Raw genomic sequence first — 22,111 nt, forward strand, 5'->3', positions numbered from 1 at the left:
GGGGCCATTGCGAAGATTAGACGGTTCCGCGACGGGCGCCTGAAATTAGGGACGAGCAATCCTCGCGAAGGTATTCGCTTCCGGGAGCAAATCAAACTTTTATCAATGGAAAGCGTTACTTTACATAATTTCCCCCGCGCTCCCCCTCGCTCGTTCGGTCAACATCGGCGAGTTAGGTAACGCGACTCGGATTACGAGCGCCGTTGGAGAAACGTAACAACACAACAAGTGTGATCGAGGTATCGCGTGTCGCCCCGCTGGATCGACGTGTCTTTTCGAGTGGGTCCGCGTGGGCGTACACGCGGGCGTAAGCGTGGGTGGACGATGCGGGAACACCGTCGACCGTTCATTCTCTGAATCAAGAGCAAACCATCCTCTTGAATCCTGCATCGGCTGGCGATAGCACGGTTAATCATCCGTAACAAGAAAACGCTGCGTATACACATGCGTGTACAGATGCAACATACAATACTTACCGCCCGTCCTCTTCCGTGCCGCAACGAAAATAAGACCCTATGACGCATTTTCGACGTTGCAGAAGCCCGCCTGACTTATCGAAAGTTTTACGAAGCCGGTGAAAATAAGCGTAATGAAAGATCTCGTCCCGTCGCGAGATTCGTTCGACCGAATAAACGTGGTAATTCGGGGCTCATGTCGTCGTCGTTAGAACGCGGCGGTAATGTATATATATGTATCTCTCTCTCTCCCCCGAGGATCGGTCGTGCGACGGATTTCCAGCGGACCGTGTCTCGTTGTCTCGACAAGACGGGAGAGACCAAAGGGACAGGCGGAAAATATATTTTCGGCCCGGTGTCTCCTCCTTGCTGCATCGTCGGCCGCATCGCGATCGGTGGGAAGATGCATTCATGTGGTAGGACAATTCCCCAAGTTCGGCGTCCCCTTTTCACCGTCGAGCAATTCCGAGAGCCGGAAGATCGATCGTCCCTGAAGATCCTATAAAACTATTCCCGGAGCTTACACGATGGGAGCCTCCGTTCCACGTCGGCTAACGTGAAATTGATAGCGGGTCGTCGTTCGCCAAAACGCAGACGTGTCTCGCTAAGTTCCATCTTGCCCCGGGCAGCTCTGGCCAATTCCGTTTGCCATTCGCAATCGAGTATGATTTCGTATTTCTACGATTCTCCGTGGTTCCACGTTTTCTCGTTTTTCTTTTCGCGACGTTCTATGAAGGGCGAAGGACGCGATATGTTCGCAGAAATTTCACCCCCAGTGATAGATGTCGGTATAATTGCGCAGGGTTTAACGGTAACGGACGATAATTGAATTTAAAGTCGAGCGTTAAATTTTCGAACAGCTTTCACGCGTCAAATCTCAAAATGAAGTTCGACGGAGAATTGATTCGACAGTTTTTACGAGGAACGAAAACCCCGATTATGGACTCGTTCAGAATTGATTCCGATCGGAATGGCTTAGTTATCCCCTATAAAATATAAGAAGAAATCTAGGGAATAACTAAACGATGCTAATTGAAATTGATTTCGAACGAGTCTATAATATGTGCCCTGTATTGTTTCGGAAATGTTAATCGGTACAGTTTCACGAAATTTAAGCGAAGAACCGCAAACATCAGCCGAGCGCGACAGCCCCGCTGCGTTTCGGCCGAGCGGGTGCATTTTCGCGACATTACGCGAACGAGCGGTAATAATTGGTGCTGTTAATGGGCCAGAGCGATCGCGTTTTACTTCGTGGTTTTTCACATGACGATAGGTGTCGAATCTTGTGTACCGTTTACGATAAAAATCATTTGCGCGTGATTTACTGATATTATCGTTATTTTCCCGCCAAGTGGACTTCATGCGAGAAATGATGCGCTCGTGACGTTCAATGAAGTGTCTTTGCATAATGACGATGTAAGCGTCAATAATGCGCCATGTAAATATTACGACATGTCGTGCGACACGCTCGCGCGCGAAACGCATTGTGCTCACCGCATTAATATCACGTTTGTGTATATTACATGACAAATTTTGATTGTAGGTCTAATGTGTGCCCATTTCCACGATCGATACTCTATAATGGTACGGAAACACAGTGATAATGTGTGCGTTACGGCACAGCCTATAATTATTGTCGGTGTGCACGTTGCATTGCTGATGAGAAGTAAATATGTCACGATAGTAGCCGCCGCCACGCAGAATCTATCGCAAGAAAGCGCTCGAATTACGTCAGATGTAAAAATGGATTTTTACGTGATTTTTCGCGACACCAATCGCGCCACGTGCGAGCGCTGGAAAATACAGCGACGTAGATTTCATCAATACTCTTTGTCAACTGTCCGGATAATTACACATATTTTCTCCCGCTTAGTTTATCCGGCCAGCTAATAAAACACGTTCGCTCGTAAAAACGTTTATCGTGTGGCCGTAAAATAATTAATTCGTTCCCGTATTGAAGCGGAGGGAACCGCTCATTCGGCAAATTTAAGGCGGCCTTCTTGAACCTCCCTCCCGGTGGATATTCGGTAGTTTAGAAATGAGAGATCAGCGTAAACGGTACTGCACCTTCTAATTAGCATACACGTGGTAAAAAAGAGGAAAGAAGGAGGTAAAAAGAAAGAAACACGCTTCAATGCCAGACGCTCGTCGTGTGTGTGGGTGCACACGCACACACGTCTGTGTTTTTACGCTTTCCTGTATGGTAATATAAGAGACGGAGGAGCAGTACGTACCTGTCCAGGGAAACCGCGACCAGGCTGTAGACGGAGGCCGCTACGGAGACGCCCTGTATATAAGTGACCGCTTTGCACATGAACCATCCCAGGAACCAGGCTGAAACACATACGAGCAGTTCGTAATTTATCGTTTCGAGTGTCGTTCGAGTGTCGGGCGGAACTTTGGAAGGCCGAGAGTAGTTGTGGCCGAAGGGATTTTTAGCGTTTAAGGCAACTAGCTGAGCGGCCGACTTACGAGAAGCAAACTTACTGTTTGGCTTAACAGCTAGGAGGAACGTCACGCAGATGTGCGAGGGCATACTCGACTAGCAGGCACTCGTCGCATCACGTCAAAACCAAAAATCACAGATATCCTATTGTAAAGCTCGCGGGAATTCGCCCGTCATATCGTATTCGCTTTTTTTTTTCAGACGTTAACGCGACGTATCTGTTTATCAGATAAAAATTCCTCGTTCCTCGAAAATAGAATTTCTCTTCGCAATTGTCTGATTACACGAATTAACTAAAAGAATCACGTCGTTCGTATTCCTTTGTATCACGTCCGTTGCGTTGCATCTGTTTATTAGGTGAATCTAGAATTTTTGTTCTGGCAATTTTTTGATTACGCGAATTAATTAACGAATTTGCATTGGCTAAATTCGTCTGTGTTGCGGAGGGAAAGATTGCGTTTTCGTGAGAAGTGCCATATTCAAATGAAATAATACCCGGTGTGCTAATATCACGCTAAAGACATTACACGAATTTGCTTCGTTGCTATACAGGCTTTTCATCATTTTCTATCTCCAGAAACAGGTCGGAGGTGATCCAACTAAAGGTTCAAGCGACATTGTCGATATCGATTATTAATAAACGGCAGGTACGTATTATTCACGTTAAAAAAAAAAGAGTATGCTTTTCAACTTGCAATGAATCTAAATTCTGCGCCATGTGTCACACAAATTTTTGCGACCTAATTTGTAGTAAGATATGATACGAACGTAGTTTCAGTTTCTATTATTAATCGCTTCTTTATACGTACGATTGTTACGTACGTTTTTCAAAGAGAGGAGAAAGTAATTAATTCCCGCGAGAAAGAGCTCGAGGAGCAGACGGAACAGAGGAGAGAAAGAGAAAAAGGAAGACGAGGAGGAAGAGGAGGAGGAAGAGAGCTGGAAACGAAAAGAATTTTCATTTATGATCATCGATCATCTGCCGATTGATAGTACGGTAAATAATTAACTCGCATAATACAATATCGCGAAGGTATTTGGTAGTATAATACGTCTAAGATGGGAAAGCTCGCCGCTTTCTCAGAATAATAGAACTATATTGGATTAGAGGGGGTAGAGGTGGGAGTGAAGGGAGTAAGAAGGTCCATCAAAGGAAAGGTCGCTCGTAAATATCGAGCGACGCCTACTGTGTCGCCGAACGAAAACTGCGCGGACGGCATATATAGTCGTTTTTGATTTCCGCGACTGACCTCACTTCATACTTTTCGCCGGTCGGCAAAGGAGGTCCATCGGGGCATTTTCCCGAAAAGATTCTGCGTCATCGGCGTCTCTGGGTGCGAAAAGTATCGAGTCGTAAATTCCAGCCGGTTATGGAGTGGAACGGGACGGTTCGCGCGAGATGCACGGCCCTCGGACGAAGCGCGTACGCGATAATGAACAACGTGCTCGCTAACTCGCGCAAGGTGCAGCACGAGGTAAATACTACTAGGTGGGTGTTCCCCGTGTGTCGAAGCCCCTGTTGTTTGTCGGATTCGATCGCCGTCCCGCTTTCTTCCGCCGACGAGCGACGACAAGCCTGCTCTCGGCGCGAGCTGTGTCTCGAACGGAGAGAGAGAGAGAGAACCAGGCGCGAATTCTATCCCGTAAGAAGGATTGAAAGTGACGAATGGAGAACCTGAAGATTTAAACAAATAACTGAGATTTCCACCCTCAGAGATTTTTATTCGCGCGTTTACATCGGTATTCAGTCGAGTGAAATTTTGTTCTTCGCTCGGCGGAATTTTTAATCGGGCTCTTTTGAATTTGAGAAAATTACGTTAGAGTGGTAGAAACGACGAAGAAAAGATTCTAACGGCACGTAGGTCGCTGGTGCTTTGTACCTTCCTGCCGGGGAGAAAAATGTTCAATTTGAAGGAGAAAATATTGATTCGAACGAGTATTTCTAATGAAGCAAATTACTTGCGTATAGTGTTCTTCTCGTCGAGGATGATTTTACAATCATTTTGATTTCGACGATAATTTCTTTGAACAATGCCGAACTCAGGCGAATGCGATCCGCCGCGCCATGGCCAGCCGATACCGAGGGGCATTGTGCGGAGTGAATGGCTCGTACGCACCGAGGTCGTGTAGAAAGGAACCTCCCGTGCCTGGTCCTAGATCGTGAATAACGTTAAGCGAATAATTATTAACCGTTTAAGCACCGGGAGGGGTCGCAAGAATATACGATAAAAATGGCAACGTGCCTAATGATAATGCGCTCGGTGAATAAATTAAACGGCTATATTACGAGAACTATTCTCACACACCGAGTTACACAATTGCATGATAAATACGTCAAATTGCGAGACGAGAGAATGGAGCGTGATAGAAATCTTCCGAATCGCGAGACAGATGGTCTCTTGCAGATCTTTGTATTTTCACACGGTCATAAATTAACATAAATAAAAATCGAACTGCCGTTAGGAAAAATCTAACGCGCGTGTCACGACATAACAAAAGCAAATGTGAATGACCCGGATGGAAATAGTTAAGAAAATCGGGAAAACACGTATGTCAGGTTTACCTCGAAACAAATTTCTCAAAACTTGATTCATGCATATAGTTAAGATTGCACATAAGCTGATATCTGACGTGTGTGTATGTGAGTGTGCAGTTTATGTCTCTAGTATCAGTTTTACTCGAGCTGTCGCTCGAGCGAATATAAAAATCATATCGCGGAAAGTAACTCCTTCCGCGTCTATCGCATTACACGTTGTATATTAACGCGTTAGTCAGAGCCTTTGTCCACTTTGAGACAGATTTTTCCTCGCTGATGATAGAATATTTTATACACAAATGAAATTCACACATGAAGCACAATTTAAAGGATGACAACGATGAGAAAAGAACGCCTCTCGTATATCCGTAAAATTTTCTCTCACAAAGAGCAAATCAAAACAAACTCCATTTTGATGGCGTTTTCATTCGACACTTGGCCAAGAGACTTTATCGTTAAATTGCAAAAAGAGCGGTCCGCGTGTATGTTAAAACGCATTCTTTCTCTTCCGAGCACGACATTTAATGACGGCCCTATTCTTTACCGCGCGGAAATAATTAAAAAAGAGTGCCTCGAGCGCACAAAGCGTTTCTCCGTAATGTTGAATCAAATGTACCGCGAATCCTGGAGGAAGCGCAATTCGGGGGTGAAATGAAATCATCGTGCGCGTAATTCCTCGCGGCGGAACGAAAACGTCGCGACGAGGAAAGCTGCAAAGGACGAGTCGAGTTCGTTTAAATTCGATCAAACCGTTCATTTTCACCGGCAGCTTGATTCACCTATTCTTGGCGCGGTTGTAAGTTCCGCTTACACAATGCGCCGAGGACCTCCGTTCCGCGAAAGTTCCGTCGAAAATATCCCGGCAAGAACGGTCACTATCGCGCTAATACGTACGCGCGTCACGGATGATGGAAGTTAGCGATTCGCGACGTGAGGAGCGCGGCAACTTTTAGATCCACTCGGAAATCCTCCAATCGGACGGCGCATTCCCGATGGGGCATTCAAAAAGTTTCCCTCGGAATAATGCGCACGGTTGTGTGTATACGTGAGACTTGTGGCCGGGGAGCCACGAGCGCTACGCGATTTCGTGATAAACGCGTACCAGCCCGAGGATAAGGTACCGACGTCCTTACGTTTCTTCCGATTCCCGGATTACACGTCTGCGACTTCGTTGAGAGCACGGGCTCGGGTGGATACACGGAGGAATCTCAGCGCATGGCTCACGTAGCGAAATTCTTCGACCACCCGAATGCGCTTACGCGATACGTGGTGTAAAATCGTGGCGCAACGCGTGACGGAGCGATTCCCCGCGAAAAGGGAGACGAATTCCGAAAAGAAAGGGTCAATGTTTGTTTCCATACTTTTTATAATCAAAGTTCGCGAACGACTGGGACATTTAAAGATTTTCGCAAACCGACCGAAAATTTCATTCATTTTACCACTGATATACATATAATTACACATGAGAAATTTTTTCTCGAGATATTTGTAATCTTGATCGTTGCGCCCATTATTGTACGCAGCAATCAAGGTTCATAGGAAGATTAATAATTGGAATGATGATTATATGTTACTAAAAATAGACCGTTATTCTTTTTACCGTTCCAACATATCAGCCGCTATTAGCATCTTAAACAAACTGGAGGCATATCAATATCATTTCGTTTACATTACATGCAAAATACATGCAAATCATGACTTCCGTAGTAAATAGTAGAGCAAAAATAGAGCAAAACGAGTTTCTCCGTCGGGAAAAAGTTCATTAAATACCCTGAGGAATGAATTTCTTTCTACATTTGTAAATTTCAAATTCTCGATTTTCACTTTATATGTTCCGTTCACGCATGTGCAACTGCAATTACATTACGTTCTTTATTGAATATTCCTCCTTATACTTCTTCCTGTCGATATAAAATTTTTATTAAATTACGCATTATATTGTTAAGATAACAGTATATAAACTTAAATACTTTATATATTCTTTTCGTTAGTTATAGACTTCGTTATTGTTGTATCCTTTCCCCGCACTAATAAAAGTAACATGTACTTCCATTCAAAATAGCTCGAATTTTTCGACTCTATGTGTTCGTTCACGAATAACAGTCGAATAGCGTCAGCGTCTTAATTGTTATCCTTGCGCAGGATTGACTGGAATTTATAGCTTCGTTATTGCGAGGAGAAGTTGCGAGCCCGACGAATAGAGAGCAAACAATATATTTGGAATGGAGAATATTACGGCGGAGACAATGATGCACCGGCGCGAAAAACACACGGCGGGATGGAAAATATAGCCTCGCGCTAGATATAGATACCTTTTATTGGTCGTATGTAGATGTGTAATTACATAATCGTTCCCGCGGCATTAGTATTTTCCTTTCTGTTCTGTTCCACGGCGAAAGAAATATCGATTGCGCCATTTCGCTTCACAAAGGCTAACGCACGTAGAACCAGTTTCATAACTCCAGTGCGGTGTGTAATAACGATTGATAATGCTGATAAACGTTCGACCGGCTTAGTTGGAACGCCGATTCGGCCCGCGCGTGTTTTTCTCATTTTAAATACTCCGGGCGAAACAACGTCGGTCTTCCTCGATAATAAAGACACCGATAGGGTTTACCGTCGTCGTGAAGCTATTAGCGTAGTTCGAATCAATGCTCCCGCCGCGAATTTACAAAGTGACGCGGTCTGACTGAAATGTTACGGAGACCATTCATTTGCGAAACTCTCGATCCGGAACGCGTTGAATGAAAATCGAGAAATTGCCATTTTTTCACAAGTCGAACTTATCCTTGAAACATGTTCTCTGACGAAACTCGTTTCGATCTTTGCCTCATGTATACGCCACGATATACATTTACGTATATTCATATTTATGTATATTTTGCCCCTACCATTCAATGAGATACATTTGTTCTTTCACAACAAGTTGTACAATCACCTGTGATTAATGAAACAAGGCTGATTTTTCCGACAGTTGGAATAAGAATGACACGTCTCCCTAATTCACGAAAGTAATAGATGTGGATATACTTGGCACAGTAAAACGGAGATATAACGATAAAATGGCAACGACATTTCAATTGCTTATACGAACTTGAAAATGTGTGGAATGCTTTGTTGTTTATTAAATATGCCAGACTGTGATTATTCATGCTCTACCGCATTTCCGTTCCATTCGTCTGTATCAACGGTAATATATAATTTGCCATTTAAGCCGTCAATTATACACTTCATGGTGCATTGACCACATACTGATCATATTAATCAAACTTGGAAATTACGGCGTTTTGACTTTATAAGCGCATTCTCTCGTCGCCCAGTCTTATCTCGTCTTTCGATCGATTCATCCACCGTTGTTGCCCGGGAAATTTTTTATCTCCGACGTATAAAACGACGTGTCGACCTTAATGACAATCGAGAATGTTAGTGCAAATACAACCGAAATATCCAACTTGAAATTGGGGCAATTCGCCGCGAGATCACAATCTTTATCGGAAATAAAATTATCTGTCTCCGTTAGAAACGGAAATAAAACGAATCGGAGGAAATAGAATGAAATAGAGAAAAAGAGAGAGAAGAATTTCGAGAGGGAAATTGTAGACCGATCTCCGGTTTCGCGGATTAGAAATTCATAACTTCGCGGAATGAAGCCCTATCGACCTCTTCTTTCAGCCTCGGTTTTACGCGCGGACCCTTTTTACGGCTATCGCGTCGCATTCAGACTCGGAGGAATGATCGGAACGTTTCAGAGTTGTTTCCCGACGTACGCAGAGGTCGAGTTAATCTCGGAAAGGCACCGATCCCGTGCGTTAACGATGTTTTCCTTAAAAATGGCGACGCCCTGTAACAAAAGGGAGAAAAGAGCAACGACGGCCGCTCTCGCGTTGCCCACCGTGGAAATCGGGATCCGGCCGAGAGCTGGTCCGTAGTAGCGAATTATTTTATCCTAAAGTCACGTTCACAGTTCTAAATGTCAAAATTTTTACAATCACCTATCGGGAGCGCGCGCTCGCACGCATACAGATGCGCGACGCGCGTCAGAGTATTACTTTCACTGTCTACGCTCTATTGGATAGAGCCCGCTCTAGAACTAAGATCTATAATTTGCGATTGGAATTCGGGACGGAATTATTCGATTCGGGATTACATTTTACAGACGTGCGCAGGATATTCCGCTACCGCTTCTTTTCCGTTTTTTTTTTTTTTCTTTTAGTTTGCAACAACGGCAGGTTATCCGAACAACTTGGAGTCGACTTTTCCCGACGGAGACATCAAAGAAACTTTAGTGTTTATCACAATTCCACAGTTGCACGGTAAAACATTTTGTATTAAAGACGGTCCACTGAAATTTTGTGTTGCTTTAACAAAGTGAATATGTTAAGAAATAATATGTAAGATGAATATAATAATGTGTTAATTAAGCATAGTATTTGTGTACTTTTTAACACACTCCCCATGTTAAAATAAAAATTTCAATGGATCGTTTTTAACACAAAATTTTTTCTGTGTAAACTACATGAAATAAAACAATACTATTGGAGTAAACGCAAATAACTTTGGTTCCCGCATTTCATCCCAGTTCGCGAAAAGAGTTCTCCTTCGGTTGCCAATAATGCAAAAATGAGCAATGTATTCATATTTTTCTTGGAGAGAAAATCGGCCGCCGAAAGATCCACCGTCGGGAAATAATGCAGTAAGAGCGGGACATCCCGTGTACGTATGCAGCAGCACAACCTCTTCTACGCGACGCATAAAGATTGCAAATGGAATTCCGTCCCGAATTCCGTCGCGACTCGTCTAAAGTGGACTTAAATCGCGACGGCGTAATCTACGCACCACGACGTGGCTGCGACCCACACTACCAACACAAATACATAGCGGTGCATTACCGGATTAGCGAGGCGGGCAGGAAGAATGGCTTACAATTCGCAGCTTTTGCAGCGGACCGGAGGTGTAGTGTTACCATACCGCGATCTGGTTGCAGGTACGGGGAAGTTAATCCAAATGGAGCCTCGTCAAGTGTATCGATTGACTAAAAATGTATATTGCAGTTATTTCGAGTGCGCGCACTTTTCAAACGTGCTGACGACTCGTTTAACCCAGTGATTACGACAAAGCAAGCATCTGTTGGGTTGAAAATGTTTATTTCGTTGAAAGTTTATAGAAAGCCCTTTTCAATCTCTTGTCGCTCGAGAATTATCGATACGTCGACACCTTCGTCAGGAAGAGCTCAGGTCGAGAATGAATGTCAAAATCGGCACGACGATAGCCCACAGATGAACAAAAATGTCCGTGTGTGTAGATATATATGTTGTGATATAATCGTGACATCGCAAATAAAAACGTCATGTTAATACTACCGGCTCCTACTAGATTTTAATTTGCGGTTTAGATTGGAGTCAGGCCAACTTAAGTCACAACTCGGTCGTAGATTAAGCTAAGATCAGGGTCGCCGAGAATTCTTCCGGGATCGTTCTTCCTTATCAAGAAAAAAAGTCCGTGTATTAAATTCGGAAGTAATTGAAAGTGGGTTACTATCCAAACGCAAAGCGTGAAAATTCAAGAGAGATATACAGAGAAAGAATTAGATAGCCTTTTTGATGTCCTTATCAGTTATAATCGGTTTTAGAAAAAAACTTGATGTTTCGCATGAAACATTTTACGGAGGAAAGATTTTCTATTTGGCAGACGTTATAAGGATGTCTTAAAATATGTTTAAGAATCTTTTAATTTACGGTCTATTCTATTTTCGCTAATGTTTCAAAATCAAAGCGTTTGTGATGGCTATCAAGGCTTTTTCTAATTACCAGTATATTACAAAGGGCTTCCAAAGTTGTCTCTTCTAATTACGGGAACGATACAAGGCACTCTCGAACAGAGTTGGTTATTATTCGAGTATACTGTTATCAAAATAGGAACTGAAATAAATTCTTCATCAAAATGCAAATGTCTTTCAACGTGCGACTAAAATAAAAGAGGGGTTCGTTATTTCTAGACGGGTTTTCCAGCTCTACTTGTCTCTTCTAACTCGAATACATCGTTTTCTTGTTGAGAGAAAATTGGCCCAACTCTGTCCGCGAAAAATACCTCGTTGATCGCGAATCCGCACGAAGAAGTAATCGTAGAGGCCGTGATGTTGCCACAGAGCACCGAAGACGAGAGCGCGTCGGACAGGCTCGGACACGCGTTGGCAATATCGTGGGCCGCAACACTGTCTCGGACATATCGGAATCCTTCCTATCGGGGAAGAATAAGAGAAAAATACAGAGCGCCGTGTAATTTGCCGAGCTATGAATCAGCATTGGACGTTCGCGTAGCCATTGTGCGAATTTCGCAGTCTCGCTTCCGCGGTGTCGTTCTCTCAATGCCGGCTATTTGTCTTTCACGTTCCGTTTCATCGCGCGAAACGATCCGATATGTTGTCCCTTCGCGCGACACGATATGAGACACACGCGCACGCAGGATATCACGCATCGCGGGATTTGTATGTATAATTCCTGACCGAAATCGCGTAAGCTCCGATACTCAAAAAGGGAAAACGTAAATAAGTAAAATAAATGGACACACAGAGTAACTCCTGCAGCTTTTGCTGAAAATATCTCTCTTCGAAATCAATCGTTTTTCGGCGATTTTAACTTGTAACGTTTTGCACGTCCCACCCTGTATCGAAGAGTTCTCTTTGTTTCGTAGAGTATGTGTCACATATTCCTGGGAATTTGTCCAAACCTTTCACATACATTCCTTATATATATGGAGCGTTTATCGTCGTCGGAATTTTACGGAAATCGATTTCAATTTCCTCAAATAAACGAAGGAGAAGTGTGGACCTGAGCCGCGAGGAATACATTTCAGAGGAGACCAGAAAGAAGATCCAAGGGATCTGCGATCTTCATATGTTAAGTGTAATGATTAGTTTGTTATAAATAATAATAATAATAACTTTATCAGTCCCGAACAAACGGATAGGAAAAATAATATAATACAAAAATTAAAATTAAAAATAAATAATAGAAACCATTACAAATAGGGAGTCAATAGATAAGACGAACAGCGATGTGGCTGATACAACCCGAATCGAAATTTTAGTCCTACTTTAATTTAGTTCTACATTAAGTCTCCAAAGGTCTTCTTATGCGACTCTGCAAGTTTGTCTGCCTTTACGGATGTGAAGGGGAACCGATTCGTATCGATACGAAAAATAATGCACCACTTGGTGGGTATTCGATGACAACGGAAGTGACTAAAACGCACTCGGAAGTAAAGTTATCGCATTAACACAGTTTTGTTATAAGTGCGGCTACAGTATTCTCGGTGCTGCATACAGCGGAGCCAACGCGTAACCGAGATTAGAGGAATTGACCGTAAGAGGATTACTCCCGTTTCGATTGTTGGCAATAAATATAGATAATTGAAGCCGCAAATTCCGCGCGACTCCCGTTAATTCTGAGAGAATTGGTGAAATTTGAAAAATCTTTCTTTTACAAAGTGCGATCGCAGACAGAATTTTAAGGTACTCTCTTGCGAAGTCCCTTCAATTTCAATGAATCTGCAACTGAAAATCGAAGAAACGGACATTGGTCATTTTTCTTGCAGGACACGGATATATGGATGGTCCTGTTATTATAGACTATTGATTTCTACTTTATTTATGATCCGCGATCTGTGTGTGTGCGCGCGCGTGTGTCTCGGAGTTTCCTGTAACACTCTCGGAACAACACGTAGACTCGTGTTGCTCTTTAAAACCCATCTATCTTGCAGCACGTGCGGAGTAACTTGTAGCGCGAACCTCGAATTTATTGTGTTTCGCATATCGTTAAGTCCAATGTCGCGTAAGACGATTAAAGCAACGGCCATAATCCGAACGGTGTCGTGCGCTTCCGAAGTTACGCGATTCTTCTAATATCCGGACACGACGGCGAGGAATACTTTTTCCCGTCGAGAGGAATGTTCGAGCAAGCGGGGAAAACTTATTGTACACTCTATGATGTACGAGCCGGAAGGAAAGACGAGAATGGGGAGAATTGAAATTTTCGCGGCAGCGACGGCTCGCGTCGCGTCGTCGCCGAGTATACACGGTCGGATCCAGCGGAAGCGCATCGCAATAAGACCTCGCGCACCGAGTGCGGATAACGTCTTGGATTTTACCGTTCGCGAGAGACATTTCAGTTTGCCTGTAAAAGTCCCGCGCCGAGATTTGCGCGAGGACGCGGGCGCGAAAGCGCGCGCGAACACTTCGTCGTCGAGCGATTCTTCTCTCTTTCAGGGCTCTATAAAGACTCCACGCACGCGGCCATAAAAAGATTATTATCGAAAGCATAATGGCTCGACCCGAAGGAATTGTTATTAATTCCGCGCGTTTCGTCTCGAATGCGACTCGGCTGAGAAGAAGACGATGCGCCGACACACTTAACCCTTTCGCTGCGTACGACGTAATATACACGTCGCCGAAAAGCAGCTCCTCAATTGCATACGCCATGTATTTACGCATAGAAGGGAATTATAATAAAATATTATTGTACTGCGAAGTAATTACTCGGCTTATGTTTCTTCTTCTAAAAGTAATGGTTATCTCGAGAATATTTTTTTCTTGATAATAGTATTAAAATATATCATCACAAATATTAAAAAAGCTCATTATCATGCGGACGCTATAAATATATATATATATATATATATATATAAAGGGTTAAATTTCCTCGAATTGACAGACTTCCTTCGGTATTTCCGACTGATTTCTACACAGAGAAAAAGATTGATTAAATTAAAGTAATAATGAACAAACCAAACGTTTTTTGACTGAAGGGAACGGAATTTCTGGTTCTTAAGATCGAATTTCATTCATAAGAACCAGAAATTCTGTTTTCTTCAACTGAAATGCGTTTGGTTCGTTCATTGTGAATTTAACTAGATTTTTTCCCCGTATACCGGAAATCGCTCCCCTCCCTTTCGATTGTATCGTGAACTATACTGCGCCCGGTATATGTACATAGCGCTTTTCATCGAGATCTGGCAAGTTTTTTCTGGCAACACACACCAGTTTTTGAAACAATAAAACATAACACTAGACATATCGTGCCAAAAGTACCGATGTGTACCATTTTTCCAACTGTACACAGAGGATATGTCAAACATTGACGAGTTGCTTGATAACCGTTCAGCCCTGACTGAACCTTTCCGCCCACGAAGAAGAACGATTTCTCACATTATTCCGTAGAACTATTATTGGAATTACGACGGTGATTTGCGAAAGATTCCGTGTAAATTTTCGTGAACTGCGTCACAGCAAACACTTCTCTCAGAGCAGCGCGTGAAATTTTATGTTTATTACCTCCCTCTTACAATCACCCTGTTTTGCGAGCTTCTGAAGCAATATATCCGATGAAGTGGACTTACTTACGAGACGACGATTCTCAACTTTGGATATACCTCCGGGGGAGAAAGAATGAACATTTTAATTTCGCCAATCTCCCCCGTGCTTGCTTCCTTATAAAACAAAATGCATGCTTTCGGGAGGAATTTCCGGCGTATTCTCGCTTGTGTGTCCTCTACTACGGCTCGATCGGTTGCGACGGTAGTCGATCTTCGTAACGTCGGCCAAGTAGAAGGAAGGAATTTCAATCGAAAAGCCGTGACCCCGTAGCCAACGATATCGGTTCGATCTCTTCGGATCTCGACGATCCGAAAATATTGACGAAAATTTGGATTCGACTTCACGAGGGCCGCTCATCATTTCAAATATGAACGCGAGTCGTCTTCGCGATGGCACGCAAAAGAAAGTCATTTATCACGGCGTGTAATGCAAGAAGACAGAAGAGACTCGACGTTCTCACTTCCGGCGTCATAATTTAATATTACTTCGCCAAGAGAGAGTGTGTGTAAGAGAGAAAGAGAGCCGGAGACTTAAAGAATTTCAAGGGGATTAGGTCGGCCGCACGCTCTGCCGGAAAGTGGGGAAGAAGGGCGCGTAGGGAAACAAGGGTAAATCACAGTGCGTTGCGTGACGACGACCGCGAGAACTCGTCGGATCGATGGAGGGAACAACGCACGTGCGGTACAGTCTATTGTACGCGATTTCTCGTTTTCGTGTAGATACCGCGACTGATAACATCGGCGCGCAGAAAGAGAGAGAGAGACTCGAACGCTTATTATCGAAATTGCAGAAGTATAAGATAATGAGAACAGATTCGATAGCCCCTGACCCCGGCGTTCTAATAAGCGGAATTGTTTCCCGCGCCGAAGGTGGACCTCGCGTGCTGCGACGAAAGCTCGCGATCGTTTTCGACGATAATCCAGCTACTGCCGGTCGCGGAGCCAGTGAAGCGGGAACGTTGCCTCGAGCAGCTCCATTGCGACGAATGTATTTTTATTATCCCTCTGTTTTCCTCCCGTGCTTTCTTCGCGATTTGTCAACGTTCGCAGAACGTATCGCAGCTTCACGACGAACCGATCAACCCCACAGTCGATTCTCTTCCTTTAACGAAGATGTCGCGGGGGATTTATTGGGATCTAATGATTTACGGGATTCGGAGCGAAACACCTGGCTTGAAACCGAGCTTTGCCCTTCGTTTACGCGCTCTCGGTGGCCGGCTGAATTCTCAGATTTTGTTGGACGCGCGTCAGGCGAAACGCGCATTTACGAGCCGCGAGGCACGAGTATTCTAATGTGCCGACGTTACCGAAAAAAAATTTTACCGCGACCCTATGTCCCGTTAACTGCCGATAAATCGCAGTGTTCGCCCCTTTCGGAGATCTCCGTATTAAAGCGGAATATATTCACGAGGAGAGGCATGGCCCGATCGTTACGCTGTAATTGCAATAAGATGCAGTTTTCACTTGATGCCTTTTATATTGCGTCTCCTGAATGCGGACGAGTGAAACGGATTTTTCAACGTTCGTTTGATGTAACTGGAAAAAGGTGGAGTCTGCGAATGCGACGGAAGCGAATTGCCGTGGTCGTTTTAAATACCGCGTCTTCTAAAATTGCAACGAGCGACCAGAATGCAACGTGCAATTATGAAATGTAAGATATTAAATTGGGAACATTTACAAGTGACATGTAACTATTCTGCAAGAGCCAACAGATTGCATTTAAGCGTTAATATAATAATGTAAAGCAGTACGCAGTAAAAAATGTTATGTTAAATTTAACACATTTCACGTGTCCCAAACGGTCTCAACACAATACAAAATGTTGAGATAACATAAACACAATATGTTAAATTATCACGCGGATATGTTAAAAATTTGACATAAAAATTTTAGCAAGGACCGATTTCAATACAAATACAAAATGTTTTTCACTGTAGGAGATAAGAACAGTTAGTAATAAATCGGAATTTAAGAAGAAAATCTCGTTGGAAAAAAATTACGACACCGTAACGATATCTGGACGATAAATAAGAAATAAATACACTGTATGCAAACTAAGCGGAGAGTTAAGAACACGATAAAACGGATATTTCTTATGAGCTTGTTTCAGCTACAAATGCGCCTATCAAAAGCTGAAAATGCGGGTAATTCTGTAAACCGGCAAACTGTCCCTCTCACTCCCTCTCTTTCTTTCTTTTTCACTCTCTCAACTCTGGGATCTAAATTTCAGTGTATACGTAAGAACTGAAAAATGGAAACTATTACTCATGTATTCAGAAGCTTCACTGCTTTGCATTTAATGAATGCGGCTTAAGCTCCGTAAGAAGAAGTCCTGCAACTAGTTTTGCTTCGCTCTATATAACCCTTCATTCTTAATCCTTTTACATCTGAATCTTATATATCGAGGGAAAATCTGAATTTTTCACGAATTATTTTTTAAAAAGTACAGATAAATAAAAGATCTTTTTATATACCTTTGAAGTATTAGTTTTGTAATACCGAGCGTTGTCGGACGTGAGTGAAACCATCGAAAGGATCAGTTCGCACGTTAAAAATAGAAGAAAGGGATTCCCATCGATGCGAAAAGATTGAAGAGAAAGAGTTGAACGGCCTTTTATTGCGTTAGTATACGTGCCTCGACCTTTCATAATTGCCGTGTCAACTTTTTTTTACCGTCTGAGAAGGGTTCGTCGATAGGTGAAAAAGTGGAGAAAGCCGCGAAGATCAAACGCGAGGTCGTAGCGAGCAAATCGAGGAAATGACGCCCGCGCTCGCTCGCCAGACTCCTCCCTTCCAAATTTCATTAGCGGGAATGTTATATAGAAAAAGAGAAAAAGGAAGAGCGCGGACGAAAGTTACGGCCAACAGGCAAATGAACCGCAAATAAATCCGAGACTTAATATCTTTTACCCTTCCCAAAAGTACCGTAACCTTTCTTCTAATGAAAGTTCCTCTTAATGAAACATCGCGCGGATTTACGCTTCTTCTCGCTTCAAGTCCGTGATATACGGGGTGTCCCGTCACTGGTCGCGTCGAGATTTAACCGCGGATTCTTGGGTAAATAGGAAAAATCGATTTCCCTTCGATCGAGGAGATGGTTATTTATCGCGACTTTTCAATCTCCAACGTTACATATCTTCTTTATGAGAAAAGTCTACTGTTAAAATTAAGGCAATACTTTGAGAGTAATGGAGGAATATAGCTTCGTGTCGCCTGCACTTGTAGCATCCATCATCCGACGCAATCAATATTCGTTGAAAAAAAATCGAAATTGGTCAAGAATCTGCTATTTTACGGCGGGACAATTTTCGCGGCAATAACGGAGCCCGAAGAACGCGTAGGAAGTTAACTCTTCTTACACCGATTTATATTGAATCGTCGGAGCATTTTGCAGCCTCCGGCAGACAGAAAATCACGGCTCGAAGTAGAAGCGAATATAGTAGTCGGAGAGAAGGTGGAAGAAGACGAAGCTCCCTCGATGAGTGGACGTCGTCGACTTTAAGATCGTCCGATTCAGACGCCCATTATATGCAGCTGGCGAATTCTATTATGATATCCCGCGAGCACCTTCATCAGCGATTTCGTTCCTGCTCGTCGAAGGAATCGTCTCAGCGTGGTCGAGAATACATCAATCGTAAACGAAGCCAACGATAACGGACTGCGATTAAGCGGAAGATCAGCCCGAAGGTAAATTTCCCTCGCATTCGAGACACATCGCGAAATAATATTCGGGATAACTCGAAGAGTCTTCGCGAGGTGTAATCTCCGCCTCTTTAAACGCAAATAATCCGGGCAGCATGGAAATGAGCTCTTCCGTTTTGGAGTATCGCATGAGGACGCCGTTTGATGGGAGACGACGATCGGTCCGTATTAATAACGGCGCGCCGACCGAAGGGATTTATACAAAAACGCATGAATAACGAACGAGGGCTCGGGAGATTCGAGCATCGGGCTCTGATCTAGATTCATAGGGCGGGCGGGAGNGCGTTCTGCGACTGCGTGGGACCTCTCCTCGGGACACTGCCCCGGTTTCGAATACCTTCAAGGTCTCGTTGGCGCGGCGGCCGCGACGCGATCCCTTCCGCCCCCGCGGTACCATCCAGGTACTGGGATCCACCGGAAGCGGATGGCATCGCTCCACCGGGTTAATCGAATTTCGCCCCCACCGTCGCCGTCGTTCCTCGATATTTCCACGATGACGACGCGTCCGCTCGATGTCCAATGAAAAAACTATTTACGCGTGATTGATGGGGCGAATCACTGCCGGCACACGGGTCTCTTATATTCAATAAACGTGAACTAGGCCGGTGTATTGTACGTCGGCGATGTATGCGCGGCTGTAAAACGCGGACTCGAATCTATGCAACCCGGTGTACTTTTCTTCATCTACGGTCATCCATGGATATTCGATCGAATCGGCTTGACCTCAGAAAGTAACTCTTACGTTCGTCAAGACGGAAATATTCTTTCATCTTCTTCGAGAATATCTTGACTATGCCGACGTGAAGTATATTCATCAGGCGTCCGAGCTTGGTATGAGGTAAGAAATCGAGATGTTTCTCGTCGCCGAAGCGAGAAACGGGCGGAGATTCCTCTCGCTCGCATCGATATCTGGCATATGCTGCGCGGAGGCCGCGATTTGGCCTTCGCCGAGTGCACGCATCCCCGATTACAACACCGCACCACTCCCCCGCTTTATCACCGGGTCACCAATTCCTACCCGCTCATCATCCACCGTAGCCGCGGCCTACAGTCGACGGCAATTGCAGGTGTGTCTGGGTGCAGCCGAGAAGCACGTACATACATATGCATGTACAGAGCAAGACGCTGGACAAAGAGAGAGTGCCATTTGGAAGAATTCTCAATCGATCGATTTCCCGCGAAGAAAAATGCTGCAGATTAAATTTCTCCACGCCCTATTAGTCCAGATTTTTCTTCTTTCAATCGCGAGAAGCGCTTCTCTCTCTCTCTCTCTCTCTTTCTCCGAATCGATGAGCACTTACATCGCAACACTTTCGAACGTCACCGGAAGCCAAGTAATGCTATTACTTTTTACTAAATTTCTCCCGCACGTCGAGAATTTAAGATGGTCGGTAGGTCAAATTGCGATACTAAAAAATCGTTTCACGATGGCTCGCGAAGAGAAAGAGGTACCGTTTGAAAAAAATATTCAAGGTCGCCTTGATATTCTCAAAATACGAAATACACGCATAAAGAAGAAAATTCGCGGGTGTCTATATTCGGGCGCGATACGTCCTTTACCGCTGAAAATCGACGAATAGAGATTTACTTTAGATGGTGGTTCGCAGCGATTCACCCTGTACACGTCGAGTGAGGACTTCGCGCGATGGAACGAACGAGGGAGGTAGTGACCTAGTACGAGTGGCCGAGATGCATGACCCGAATACCGGCGCTGTACAGGTGTGCGCTGGCTGTGTGTCCCACTGGCCTCTACCCTCTTCGAGGCGCGAAGTGACTTCAAACGCGCCCGTCGGAGGTCAGGGAAAGAAGTCCCGGGGGACGCGCGAACGAAGTGGAAATGCCATCGATCTCTCTTATTTTACCTCGGCCGATATCGGTGTCGAGACCCCGTCTCGGTAATTAGTCGCGGAGGAAATGCGTTGTGAAGTCATACGAGTGAATACAGAGCGAGCCAATGAGCCGGCGTAACTCCTACCACCGTTAAATTGATCTTTTAATCGCGATTAATTAATTGGAAGATTCATTTATTATGAAAATTAACTCGTTTAATTCTCGATTTAGTTAACTTCTGATTATTATCTAATTAAATTATTAATTCCCATCTCGCCTATTTGATCCCGAAGAGATGTCAATCGCCCTATGTTCGACGGCAACAGCGAGCCCCGACACCGACCTCTATCCTTGATCGTATGTAGCAGCCTATTATGTAACTGAAACAGCCCGTCGTGATTATAACATGCGGGTGTAATCTCAATGACAACACACGGCCGCGCGGATTTATCGCGTGCGTCCCTGGAAATGACATAGATGCTCGGAATAAGCGAGAATATATATGAACGTTTGTTTTATCGGCGCCATTAATTCTTTACTTGCCGCAAGTTGTAGAACTGAATGTTGCGAAATCGCGAATCTCAATGTGCGCATTTCAATCGCAAATTTTTCAACCAACTGATATCTTCTTCATCGCGAGGCGCTTGCTTCGTCTTCTTAAGTGAAACGTTGCATATTCAATTACGTACGTATGTGTCTGCCGAATCGGAAGACTTGCATTACGTTACACGTTACCACATCCGTTACGTTCTTAGCAGAAGTGCAGTCTATCGGTCGCCATCGGCGCGCTTACATCGCTTAAATTTATACTCGTCCTTGGCAAGCAATTCTCGACTCGTGTTCGTCTCCCTCTCTCTCTCGTTCTCTCGACGAATTTTCGGATAATAGTTGCCGCGAAGTCAGCGTCGCGAATTGTGGTCGGAAGTACAACGTGCGCGACGTTGTTTCGATATTGCTGAGACTATCGTCGCAAAAGTCGCGCTCGACAGGCCGGGTGGATGCACCCACGTACTCCTTTAGATCTTGTAAACGTCCGTGAAAACGTGAATTAGTGCTCGCAGGCGGGATCCCCCAGGAAGAGAACGCTGAGTGAAACCGCGGCGAGATACGCGCGAGCCGCTTTCACGAAGTTTACGGTCGTAGCCCGAGATAAGACGCCGGGGAATAATAAACGCCGGAGGCGAAATTGCAATCCGCCGAAATCTCGGCTAGGACGAAAGATTCTAACGAATCGCGACGCGCGAAAATTCGACTCTGTTCGGGTAGCTCGAACGTTGGAAACGAGAAATAACCCATCCAGAAAGGACGACGGGTATGAGCCAATTTTGGCCTAATCGATGGAACCTTTTTTATGCATGTTTTTCATATCCATCGACCTATGGTCCAACTCGGGTTGACCTTAATTAGTTTTCGAGTTCATCTAAAGTTATATTATCGGGTTCATGTAACGTTGCATGAGAACATTATAGCGAATCCTGGTTAATATCCTGATTACCACGTTACGTGACTTCTTAGTATCCGATAGTATAACCTTAGATAGGGTCGACAACCACTTAAGAGGTTTCGTCGCCGTATGCTGCCTGACTTTGCGATTCAGGCAGTTCAAGCTGTTCGAATGATACTTTTAAGCCCGAGAGAGAAAGAGCCATCAAAGACCGATCCGGCGTAATAGTGTAATTTTGAAACGTATCGTTGTATATAAAGCCCCGCCCCCTCGCGATGAGGCAACTTTTGAACGAAGATTGGAAGTTATTAAAGTCGCGCGAAACGCTT

The 22,111-nt window shown here is 44.3% G+C and overlaps 1 protein-coding gene across 1 annotated transcript in view; it reads right to left on the bottom strand.

Moving 5' to 3' along the window:
- Positions 1–22,111, bottom strand: part of LOC106746866 (neuropeptide FF receptor 2-like) — a 51,588-nt gene that overhangs the window by 15,415 nt on the left and 14,062 nt on the right. The window contains exon 2 of the mRNA XM_014623980.1: positions 2,690–2,789. Coding sequence (XP_014479466.1) covers positions 2,690–2,789 — 100 coding nt within the window. The remainder of the gene's footprint in view (positions 1–2,689; positions 2,790–22,111) is intronic.

This window comes from Dinoponera quadriceps, unplaced genomic scaffold, assembly GCF_001313825.1.
Source record: "Dinoponera quadriceps isolate SergipeBrazil2010 unplaced genomic scaffold, ASM131382v1 scaffold1565, whole genome shotgun sequence".
Classification (NCBI taxonomy): Eukaryota; Metazoa; Arthropoda; class Insecta; order Hymenoptera; family Formicidae; genus Dinoponera; species Dinoponera quadriceps.